Here is a 12,745-nt window from a genome sequence, read left to right as displayed (position 1 = left end):
CAGAGTAGTCTCCTTTTACAGACCCCTCAGAGCAAGAGACCACAGAACTGCTCATGGTTATCTTGTTCCCCAAAACCATTTCTATGGTGCTCTAAAGGTTAATTATTGACAATCCTGAACCCACCAAAGTAAAAGAAGTATGCATCTCTCTTGTTTTACTCTTTATCCAATCCCAGAGATTTCCCTGTTGTGCTTTCTCCCACCTCCCTAATCTACCACCAATGGATTTCATGTCACCCTCCTTATGCCCCCTCCTTTGACGCTAATGTATAAAATAAGCTGAAAAACTGCCATTCTCCAGAGTATTTGTTGAGATTTTTGCTTCTCAGCAATTGTCAGTTTGGCTCAAATAAGCTCATAAAAATTCTCTACAGGTTTGGATGTTTCTTATATCAACAACTAGAGGCCCGATGCACGAAATTCGTGCACTTGGGGGGGCCCTCAGCCCAGCCTGTGCCCTCTCGCAATGTCCAGCTGATGGCTTAGGCCTGCTCTCCACAGGAAGCAGGCCTAAGCTGGCAGTTGGACATCCTTAGCGCTGCCATGGAGTCGGGAGAGGCTCTCGCCACCGCCGCTGCACTCGCCAGCCATGAGCCCGGCTTCTGGCTAAGCGGCACTCCTCCCCTCTCGCCCGCTCCCGCCCCCGTGGGAGCGCACTGACCACCAGAGGGCAGATCCTGCGTTGAGCATCTGCCTCCCGGTGGTCAGTGCACGTCATAGCAACCAGTCATTCCACCATTCGGTCAATTTGCATATTAGCCTTTTATTATATAGGATCATTATTAGTGCAATTTATTATAGCATTTTCTACCTGATTTAAATATTTGAAGAGAGGTCAAATAAGATTTTTTTAACAAAAAGTAAGGAAGCGCCCTAGCTCGTTTGGTTCAGTGGATAGAGCATCAGCCTGCTTACTGAAGGGTTCCAGGTTCAATTCCAGTCAAGGGCACATGCCCAGGTTGTGGGCTCCATCCCCTGTTGGGAGTGTGCAGGAGGCAGCCGATCAGTGATTCTCTCTCATCATGTTTCTATCTCCCTCTCCCTTCCTCTCTGAAATCAATTTTATATATATATATATATATATATATATATATATATATATATGTATATAAATTTTTTAAGTAAGGAAGACACTTATTTTAGCCTTAAGAAAAAACTCACAAAATATTTAAGGGACTCAAAGTATCCCTCCAAACCCTGATTTTGATGGAACATTGGGACACTACCTTGTCCTGAAAACATAAACCCTAAGCATTCTGCAGCCACTTCTCACAGCCCTTCCTGTTCAGGCACAGTGAGTGCCCGGCTTGAGTGCTTTGTCCTTCTGTCCCCAGGCTGCTTGCAGGGAGTAGTCCCAGTTTTTGCTTTCTCACGTAATGGGTGTGACAAAGCCCAAAGCACAATGAACCTATTTACATTTGCCAACTACGCCGTGGAGTATGAACATGAAGGTTTTGGAACATTTCACATTGTGGAAAAGCCTGCTGCCAGCCCTTTCTAAGTGTCAAGGGCTTTATGCAACTGAGAAATACCCTTGCTAGCAAGGGGGACCATCTGAAGATTCCACATTTGAGTGTTAGTCGCACTGCATGCTGTGAGTGTGAATTTCAGTTGCCACCTTGTTCTCTCCTCCTGAAAACCAGTTCTTCCAAGATGGAGTCATGACTTGGCAACAGAACTTACATGATGATGAGGGGATGGGTTTGCCCACGGACTTACCAGCTCTGTCTCTGATTTCACTCCCTGCAGCTTATCCTCCTTTAGAGATACTTGAGCTGTTAAATGCAGTTCCTAGTGGTTAAACTGCAACCACTCAGTGAGGGCATGACTTGAAAACCCCCCCTTTTTTTTTTCAAGGAAAGAAACTGTTTTGTAATTAAAGTTTTTAAGTGTTAAAGAGTCCATAAAATACCTGCCACTCATTTCAATATCTTGCATACTGTCCACCTCTATCTTTTTATACCGGCTTACATGAAGTGCTGAGTGGTGGATGCATTCGGTTCATAGTAATACTGCTATAGTAATCTGGCTATTGATTAACAACAGGAAAGGAGTAAAGGGAAGGCCAGATAATAGAGGCACGACATTTGTACAGCTTTGCCAGGAAGCTGCAGTTTAACACTCTCCAGGTCTGTTTCCTGCATATTGCTGGGGAAAGGGACTGGACAATAGACGCATGCCCAATAGGGTCTGGGTGATGTGGGAAGGTGCTTGCCTGTCACTCATACCCAGAATAGGCATGTAGGCATGGTCACTGCAAGCACAGGAAGATTTGATATTTAAACTCCTGAACAAAAGAAGTACTCCTTCTTGGTGCTCTTGATCCTCTTGAGCTCCTGGCTCTCCTGTTGCATGGGGTACACTCCCCTGCATTTGCCCACATGGCCCAGGGCCGTGTGGACCCACACAATGGACTAATGGACTGGGACTAGCCTGATGCTGTACCAGACTACATTCCACCATGAAACAGAAATTCTGGACACTGACTCTGCTTCTAGCTCTGCCGCAGCCCTGGCTACACATTTTTCAGGTCTGATTTAAGGGATATGAGACTTTGCTACCCAAAGGATATAATTTCACATGAATAAACCTTTCTACCCCATCTTATTCTCCTGTGGGAGTTTTAGAAAATTCTTTTTCTTAAGATACCGAAAGAAGCAGACCCCAAGCTCCCAGCGGGGAAAGGGATATCCCACTCTCAGTAGCAATGGAGGAATTTGACCTGTGTAATCCTCCGATAACAATAGCTCTTCCACTCACCATCCTTGTAGTCATGGGAAAACCCATCAACCTTTCTGAGCCTCTGTTTGACAATGGTAAAATGGGGACAAAATTCCCCCCTTACCTCACAGGATTATTGAATATTTAAATGGGGGGAATGGATATCAAAATCCCTTTGTAAACCACCATAAATGTGTGCTATTATGGTGTGTCAATCATAGACACATTTGTGTTTTCATTCATTAAATACATATAGAGTGTTTACTATTTGCCAAGTACTCTTTGGCCCTAGGGAAATAACAGTAAAACAAAACAAAAGCAGACCCAATACCCAACCCTCATGGAGTTTAAGTTCTACCAGATACATAGAGAGAAACACTTGTTGTGACTGTCACGTGCAATAACATCCCTTTTCCTATGGTGACAGTTTTGTGCATGCTTAGAAGCCTTAAATTTTGCAGACAGGTCAAAGTTCAGGATGTCTACTATATGTATATTCCCCTAATGACTAGATTTCTGCAATGAAAAGCTGATTGTGCCCAAACCGGCTTGGCTCAGTGGATAAAGCGTTAGCCTGCAGACTGAATGGTCCCAGGTTCGATTCTGGTCAAAGGGCATGTACCTTGGTTGCAGGCACATCCCCAGTAGGGGGTGTGCAGGAGGCAGCTGATTGATGTTTCTCTCTCATCAATGTTTCTAACTCTCTATCCCTCTCACTTCCTCTCTGTAAAAAAATCAATAAAATATATTTTTTAAAAAGCTGATTGTAATAGATTCTCAAAGGCCATTGTAATTATCTGAGATAAACCCTTTGCAGTAATGTTGGAAAATGCCTCAGACTGTCTAAGTGACCATTCTGTTAAAAGCCTCTGCAGCAGATGTGTTGCGCACCTGGCCCCATGTGAACCCCACAGGTTGCAGCTGCAGATACCGTGGACAACTCCTCTGCTTACTGCCCTGCCCCACCCCAGAGCCCGCAGCCCACAGCCTTCCCTGCACTCTGCCTCCCCAGTGCCTTTCCCAGGCTGGAAGTGTGGGGCACTAACAATGCCAAGGACTTCCTCCATCATTGGGGGTGGGAGTGCAGGGACCAGCGCTTCAGCCTGGTGTCCTGAGAGGATGATTCTGAAGAGTAGTCCTCACTGGAGCTCAGAGGGTCCCAGCAGGATGAAGCCCGGGTTGCTCACAGAGCCGCCCTTCACTGGCTCTTCGTCCTGCACCCTCCCTCACGTGCTGCCTTCACGCCTGCTTCCTGGCATCACCTCCTGAAAGCTGCCGGCCACCACGTCCTTCAAGCACTACTTTTAGAGAAACCCAAACTGAGATGTTAATCCCATGTGTCTGCAAATGTCATCAAAATTTCTCATAGAACACTGATCTGAATGCTGGAAAGAATGTAGGGATTTTTGCAGTGATTTCCAATTCCACCCCAGATTTTGGAATGTGCTGAAAACAATGTAAATTCCTACCTCCAGGACGTCAAACACGCAGCTTTCATGATACTCCACATCAAAGTCATGGATGGTGAGCTGAATGCTACTCCCAGGAGCAGTGTGAATGTACCATATGCACTCCTTGCTGGGGGGGTACGTGTCCGGGTATCCGGGACTGCTGAAGGAGCCCATGGCCCCAGACAACTCCGCACCACAACCTGTTAAAACAGCAAGGCTCCGTCAGTTCCAAGCGAGCTCTGGACATTGGGAAGAATTTAACAATCCAACTATCAAAAGGTAATTGAAAATGCAGATGACTATTTTAAGAGAAAAACCATAAAGTTACAATAAAGCTATACTTAAGCAGCTATAAAACAGTGAGGAAAAATCATGGCTACAGGTTATTACATTTATTTTTTTTTAAATCATGATTATATTATTTGTGCAATAATTTTCAGTTCTTACTCTCACCACATTAAACCTTTGGTAATATTTTCAAAATGTCATTCTAATTTTTAGACTTTTTTTTCATTATATGTAGGTAAGAATTTCATAGTAGGAAGTATAATAGAAGCAAAAGAAACCATCAACAAAACAAGAAAGACCACTGCATGGGAGAACATATTTGCCAATGTTATATCCAATAAGGGCCTACTCTTCAAAATTTATAGGGAACTCATATATCTTAACAAAAGGAAGATAAACAATCCAATCCAAAAATGGGCAAAGGACCTAAATAGTCACTTTTCGAAAGTGGACACACAGACGGCCAAGAGACATATGAAAACATGCTCAAAGTCACTAATCATCTGAGAGATGCAAATTTAAACAACAATGAGGTTTCACCTCACACGTGTCAGAATGGCTATCATCAACAAATCCACAAATGATAAGTGCTGGTGAGGATGTGGAGAAAAAGGAACCCTCGTGCACTGCTGGTGGGAATGCAGACTGGTGCAGCCACTGTGGAAAACAGTATGGAGTTTCCTGAAAAAACTAAAAATGGAACTCCCATTTGACCCAGTGATCCCACTTCTAGGACTATATCCCAAAAAATCAGAAACACCAATCAAAAAGGACATATGCACCCCTATGTTCATAACAGCACAATTTACAGTAGCTAAGATTTGGAAACAGCCTAAGTGCCCATCAGCAGATGAGTGGATTAGAAAACCATGGTACAGCTACACAATGGAACACTATGCTGCTGTAAAAAAGAAGGAACTCTTACCATTTGCAACAACATGGATGGATATGGAGAGCATTATGCTAAGCGAAATAAGCCAGTCTGAGAAAGATAAATATCACATGATCTCACTCATTTGTGGAATATAATGAACAACATAAACTAATGAACAAAAACAGATCCAGAGACAGAGAAACATTGAACAGACTGTCAAACTTCAGAGGGAAGGCAGGGGAGGGAGAGGGGGGTAAGAGATCAACCAAAGGACTTGTATGCGTGCATATAAGCATAACCAATGGACACAGACACTAGGGGGTGAGGGCATGTGAGTGGGGGGGTGGGGGTGGGAAGAGGTTAATGGGAGAAAAAGGAGACATGTGTAATACTATATGTAATACTTAAAAAAAAAAATTTTAAAAGTATAATGGACAGTGAACACTATGTCTCTCAGTCTTTAGTTTCCTGTATTTAATACATTATTTCCAAGTGCTTTTCAGGATTAGATCTAGAATTGTAAGTGCATATTAATAAGAGAAATATACCAATCTAAAAGAGTATGATTCCAAATATATTACAAAACCCATAGAATGTAGAACACTATGAGTGAACCCTATGGACTCCGGGGATGAGGATGTATTAATGGTGGGGAATGTTGATAATGGGGGAGGCTGTGCATTTATGGGAATGGGGGTATATGGGAGCTTTACCTTCCACTCAATTTTGCAATTAACCTAAAACTCTTCTAAAAATATTAATTCTATTAAAAAATTATACAGATCCTGACCCAGGTAATTTATATCTAAAAACCAAAGAACAAACAAAAACCAATATATAAAACACAAGTACGGAAGAAGACGGCAGCCTATGTGTTATGAATGTTTATATATCATACAGTAGAAAGTGGTTAAGGCAAATCATTACAACAAATAATTAATTTGGTACACAGTAAAAACTTGTCACCACTTACTGAGTGCTTAGATGTGTTTTACAAGTGTTTTCCATTATATTCTCATAATAACCATATAAAGCAGGTACTATTAGTATCTGCTTTTCTCAAATGAGCAAATCAATGCACACAGAGGTCACGTGGCTTGCCCAAGGTCATCAGGCTTGTAAGTGGTGGGTGGGGCCAGGACACTAAGCAGGTGATTTGGCTGTCAGAGTGCTTAATTCCTACACTCTACAGACTCCGTTTGTAGGATTCAGACAGAACTTTCAGAATGGAGAGGGAGAGAAAACTTATGGAAGAAATAAAATTTAAGGCAGGCTCAAATTTTAAAGGGAAAATTAGAAAAAAGGAGAGTTTATCTTGTTTTCTATCAGCAAGTTTTAGTGATTTAAAAATATTGTTTGCTTTGCTAACATATCTGGGCCTCCTTTTCTGTTTTTTTCAAATATTCTTCATTGATTGGTAAATTCTTCCCAATATCTTCTCCTACTCTTCATCAAGGCTTTTTCATGTTTAAAAATAATAATGCCTCCTCTGGTGGGCTAGAAGAGGTCAATGGGGTAAAAGAGGGCATTATGTACTACTTTCAACAATAAAGATTTTTTAAAAATAATGATAGTGCTTCCTCATTCCATTATGAATATGTGTGCATTTTCACATGAATGAAACTTAACTGTTGTGACTGAAAATGTAAGACACTAAAGCCTTATAAGTTCAGGTCTACTATCACCCTTTGCCAATTCATCCTGTATGGTGAGTTAAAAAAATAAAGTTTTTAAAAAGTTCAAAAATATATATTCTCTACATAGAATCTCCACTAAACTAAAAAGAACTGAGAATTCTAAGAAGAATCTTGATGCAGTAAAGAAATCTGATTCCAGCTCAACATGTTACCATCTTGAGTTGCTACTCTCCTGCTTCCATTTGAAAACCTGCTTTTTTCAGACTTTAAATTTTTTGCACGGAGCAGTATCTTTTCTATGGCCTATAAACATCCTACTTTATTTCAAGTTAAAACCCTGTAAAAAAGCTGTTTAAAATTCAATGTGTGGGCATTATTTATATACTGCCATGAATGTTAAAAAAATAAATAAATGCCATAAAAGATTAGAAAATATTTTTCCTACTATGACAACACATGGAAAGTGTTCCTGAAGCCAAAATCAGCAGATTGTATATATGGTCAGTACCACTGAACAAGTCCTGGGGGCACCAGTCATAGAATATTTCATCAAAGGATACTTTCTAAAGTTTTCCAATGCTGTGGCCCATATAAATCATCTTAACATGAAATACCTTTTGCTAAATTACATTATAGGTAAGCAATGCCATTCTGTTACCCCAATATTTTTAATGTACATTTCAACTCCTATAGTTCTTGATATCAGTTGTATCATATTAGATAATTCAATGGAAAAATCTTTGGAGAAAAATAACTCTGTAGCTAAATACTATAAAAGAGAACAGGGAAATGAAAGCTTGGATATCTCATCTCTGCGTTTTTATTAGCTTCAGTTCACCAGACAATCTAATTCAATTTTTTTTCATCATAGTTGATTTGTCTAAAAATCTGTAAAACATTTTTCCATTGTCTTTTCCAATTGTTTTAGGTTTCCTTGTAAATTCCTTTGCAAATAACAGGATGCCAATACCCTTTTATTAGTCACTGGAATGATAATATCAGATTCTTGGCATTCATTAATGCTTTGAAAAAGTACTTATTTTATTTAGCCACTGACAGGTCTTAACACCCACCGTGTACTTTTCCTAAGATTTAAACAAATATAAACAAGGTTTATAAAAACATAACGAAATATTACTTTTAGGTTTCTCATGTTCTCTTCTCATTAATAGTGCTTATGTGTATCTTCTAAAGAGAAATTCCAATACTATTAAAAGTGATACCCTATTGGTGAAAAATATTGTGTGGTTGTGAGAAGAAGAGAAAAACAGTTGGAGTTTGAAAACTCTTTGAAGCTTTCTACTACTACTTCCTGCTCTCACTGCCTCTGAGGTTTAACACATCAGAAGGTAACAACTTTTGGATTTAAAAGTTCACACTGAATGCAAAATAGTATAAATTAATTTAGTGATACTATAAAATACTGGAAAATAGAGTTAATTCTGATATTATGGTAGAAACTCTGTCTTTGAATATTTAAATCTTGAAAGAGATAACAATAAATTTCTGACTCTCATTCATGCATCCATTCAATAAATATTTATTGAGCATATGCCACAGAACAGTTCTGTTGTAGAAGCCAGGTGTATTTAATGTCTATTTTTAAAAATCCAGTTATAGACATAAAAACTGCTATTGCTACATGCTCTCCTATAAGTCATTAAACTCTTTTTGCTTTTTCTTCAATTTTCAAAGAGTAATTTGAATAAGTATTTATTTTAAAAAAGCAATCAGTGAATTATTCTTCACATGTTAATTGGTGATAAGCTACAAATAAGAATTAAAAAATCATCATGTTGAGGTTCTAAAAGATATTTTTAAATTTGTTAGTTTTGGTAGTACAAAGTTAGCAGGATTCTCTTTGATACTAATTTCTAGTCCATAGGTGAGAGATTTTTGATCAGCATTCAGCCAGTTATGGCTCACTCTCTTGAATATTATCTCTTTTTCCTAGATTTTGGGACACTTTGACATTGTGTACTTGGTCTCAGGCAAAAGAATATATGACAAAAGTATATATTTTAAAAACTGGGGGGAAAAATGAACAACGTCTGTTTTTCCTATGCTCTTTTTTAGTGACAAGGGAATACATATGCACAACAAAATTAAGAAAATGTCTGTTAATAAAAAAATTAAATACGTAATGAATTATTTCATACTTTGTTTCATAAGTTCAAGCTATCATTAGGCTAATAGTAAAACATTAGAACATGGATTTGGAATTGTATAATTATGGATAAAAATTTAAAAATCAAATTCACAAGAGTTGAACTTTTTAATTATAAATGAAAGCAATGAACAATTACAATTCACAATAGATAGTAGAGTTTTTAATGTATAATGTGAGTCTTTTGAATTGTATTAATGCATTTTTTCCATTTCATTAGCTGCAGAAAAGGGAGCCAGTTACAATATAGAAAATGTGATTTAGAACCCTGTATCAACACGTACTATCCCATTGTCAGCAAAAGAAATACTGAGATAATCAAAAAAATCCTACTGTGTGTAATTCTGAAGAAGAGAAATGTGTTCTAAATGCTGAAATGAATCAAGACTCCCAAAGCTAAATGATTAATTCTGCCTCATCAACAACTTCTTGTTCAGATTGGGTAGCAAAGCTGTTCATTTCATTTGATTTACTATTTCTCTACTTCCTGTGGTAGAAACAAGATTTGTTTTTGTTTTATTTTTAATAAAGATTGTGGAATTAAAAGAACTTATTTGGTAAGCTGTTTTACCTATGTAGTTGTTATCAGGGTTGCTAATGTCTAATACTAAAAACTTTCTGCATAAACAAGTATCCTAATTTACTTTCCTATTAAATTTGAATTTATTCGGGGCCTAGAAGGGGGAAAGTGTTTTGTTCACTGCACTATTTCCCTCATTGTAACCCTCAAATGGAAACCTCTTGTTAAATGCACTCTCTCCTGAATGAGTCACAGAAGAAAATCTAAGTCCATCTGCCCATTTGGGGGATGGAAGTAACAAGGCTTCTGGAAAATCTCAGGTGTCTACATTTCATTTAGAGGAAAAATAATGGTACAAACATATCTGCAAATATTAAAACAAGTGAAATTCCTGAGAAAACACAGGTTAGCAAGTATACAGTAATTTTTAAAAATCATGACACTGTCAGTCACGTCTGTGATTTCGGGTGGGTGACTGGGGAGTCAGAAGGGTAGGAAAGAGAGATGGAGGAGAGACAAAGCTGTAGATGAAAGAAGTTATATCAACCAATAGGTATCAGGATAAAATAGAAGGAGATGTTTAGACTCCCACTATCCTCTTCCTCATCATGCTATATAATAAAAGCCTAATATGCTAAGTGTATGGTCATCCGTTCAACCAATCAAAGCGTAATATGCTAATGATATGCTAAGGTCACTCAACTACTCCCTATGATGTGCACTGACCACCAAGGGGCAGACAGTCAACCGATCAACCAGTCACTCTGACGTGCACTGACCACCAGGGGTCAGACTCTCTGACAGATAGGTTAGCTTGCTGCTGGGGTCCGGCCGATTGGGACTGAGCAAGACGGGCCGGACACACCCTGGAGCCCTCCCACGGTCCCTCTCGGACTGGCCAAACTCCCGAGTCCCTCCCTGGCCCCAATCGTGCACCATTGGTGTCCCTCAGCATGGCCTGCACCCTCTCGCAACCCAGGACCCCTTGGGGGATGTCAGAGAGCCAGTTTCAGCCCAATCCTGCAGGCCAGGCCGAGGGACTCCACTGGTGCATGAATTCATGTACTGGGCCTCTAGTAAAATATAAAAGAAATTTCTCAATTTCTTCATTTGTAACAGAATTAGTATTTAAGCACTTTGGGTTGTTATATAGATTAAATGAAATAACCAAAGTAAGGTTTTAAGCTAAATGTCTTGCATATTATGATCCTTTATATGTGTTGTAATTTAACAGGAGTTTATCCAGATATGGGATGATATTAGAAAAATACTTGGAGCTAGAAGAGAAATTACCATACCAGCTAAAAAGCCATCATAAATAGCTGAGATGTAAAAAATCAATTATCTATTAAGCTACAATAAAGGTAGCTCATATTTGCATGGTAATTCAGTTTTTCAAAGGGCTTTTAACAAGCATATTATTTTATTGAAAATTCATAACCACTCTATGATGTGGGCCCATTCTAGAGATGAGCAAAGTGAGATTCAGGAATGCCACTGGATTTGAAGCTCCTATAGTGAAGGACAGATTTAGGGCCAGTGCCCTCATCCTTTCTCACTCCACCCTCAACACCCCACTCCCAGTTCTGTGTTCTCTCACTATGCCTTATTGGGCACTGGAATAGCAGCACTGACCACTGACTGCCCTCATTACAGTTTGGTGCATCTACTGAGGAAATCATCAACATAGCAACCTGAAAAAATAAATACAGCAAAGATATTGCTCATTTAATTTGAGGCATCATTAGACATCAGCTGAACTGGAATAAAATAATGTCCTAAAGAGTATCATATGTTTTTCAGTGTTAATTAGTTAATCTTTATAAAACTTGTAGTACTGGTGACTGATAATCTATTTGATCCTAGTTTCCTCCAAACTCCCAGTCAGGAGATCAGAGGAAGCACTTACCTTATCAGCAGGAAGCATGCTGATGTACTGCACTCAAACCAAAGAAGAGATGAAAGCTGTTACTAAACCTGTTTACTAGTGAAGATCATTTAAATCTTTTTCTTAAAAGGACTTTGCTAACACTTTCTTTTTTCTTTTTGGTCTAAAGCAAGCAATGAGTGATAATAATTTTTTTAAATTAAGTATAGTCTATTTATGTTCTATCTTCAAAGTTTGGGGTTGTTGTTTTTAAATGAAAAAGCGTTAACAAATGCAAACCACCCATGGACACAAACAATGGAGTGGTGAAGGCCTGGGAGGGGTGGGTGTGGGGTGGAGGGGGTCAATGGGAAAAAAGCAAATACAAACAAACAAAGGGGACATCTGTAATGCTTTCAACAATAAAGATAAACTTAACGAGAAAAAGCAAACTGGCAATGAAACAGCTAAGGAGAATCAGGGGCCCAGAGTTTCAAAGGTACATTCCCTACTTCCCTATGATTGCTCAGATGCAGTCACCTCTTTACACTTGGCATTTTCCTCAAACTATGTTCCATAAACCAGTAGCACCCAGAGGACTGCCAGCTTGGAACTGACATGGCCACCTAGGCTAGAAGAAAAGGAATAGAGAATGGCCCCCAAAAAGACATTTTCACATCCTCATTGTCTAATTTTTGAGGAAAACGCCTGAGATATTAGTGGTCAATGTTGAAAAGACCTATGTATAGCAAAAGCATAAAATTTAAACACTACATTATGATGCTCACATGACTGATTTATATTTTAGTAGTTTTTCTGTAATTTAAAAACAAAATCTATCTCTTCTTCAAAACCTTAAGAGAGTCCTCACTGGTTAGTCCACTTTCCCTCTGAAAGGTACAAAGGAAGCATGGGGAGGGTGTAGAGTCACAGGGAGAAGTTGCCAATAAGGACTCTTCTGGTGGGACAGGTATGATGTGAAATGGTAACTAAAAGCTCAGAATTTAGGGAAGATCTAAATTAAGACAAAATTGAACTATTTTGTAGAATAAACAGGTCTCACTTCTGATACAATGATATCCTATATAATAAAAGGCTAATATGCAAATAGACCGAACAGCGGAACAACCGGTTGCTATGATGCACACTGACCACCAGGGGGCAGATGCTCAACACAGGAGCTGTCCCCTGGTCAACAGTGTGCTCCCACAGGGAGAGTG

At 39.1% G+C, this 12,745-nt stretch overlaps 1 protein-coding gene across 1 annotated transcript in view; it reads right to left on the bottom strand.

Moving 5' to 3' along the window:
* Nucleotides 1-12,745, bottom strand: part of CUBN (cubilin) — a 311,048-nt gene that overhangs the window by 166,281 nt on the left and 132,022 nt on the right. The window contains exon 29 of the mRNA XM_008148828.3: nt 4,191-4,372. Coding sequence (XP_008147050.2) covers nt 4,191-4,372 — 182 coding nt within the window. The remainder of the gene's footprint in view (nt 1-4,190; nt 4,373-12,745) is intronic.

Source organism: Eptesicus fuscus, chromosome 2, assembly GCF_027574615.1.
Source record: "Eptesicus fuscus isolate TK198812 chromosome 2, DD_ASM_mEF_20220401, whole genome shotgun sequence".
NCBI classification, from domain to species: Eukaryota; Metazoa; Chordata; class Mammalia; order Chiroptera; family Vespertilionidae; genus Eptesicus; species Eptesicus fuscus.
This window is presented reverse-complemented; position numbering and strand designations above follow the sequence as displayed.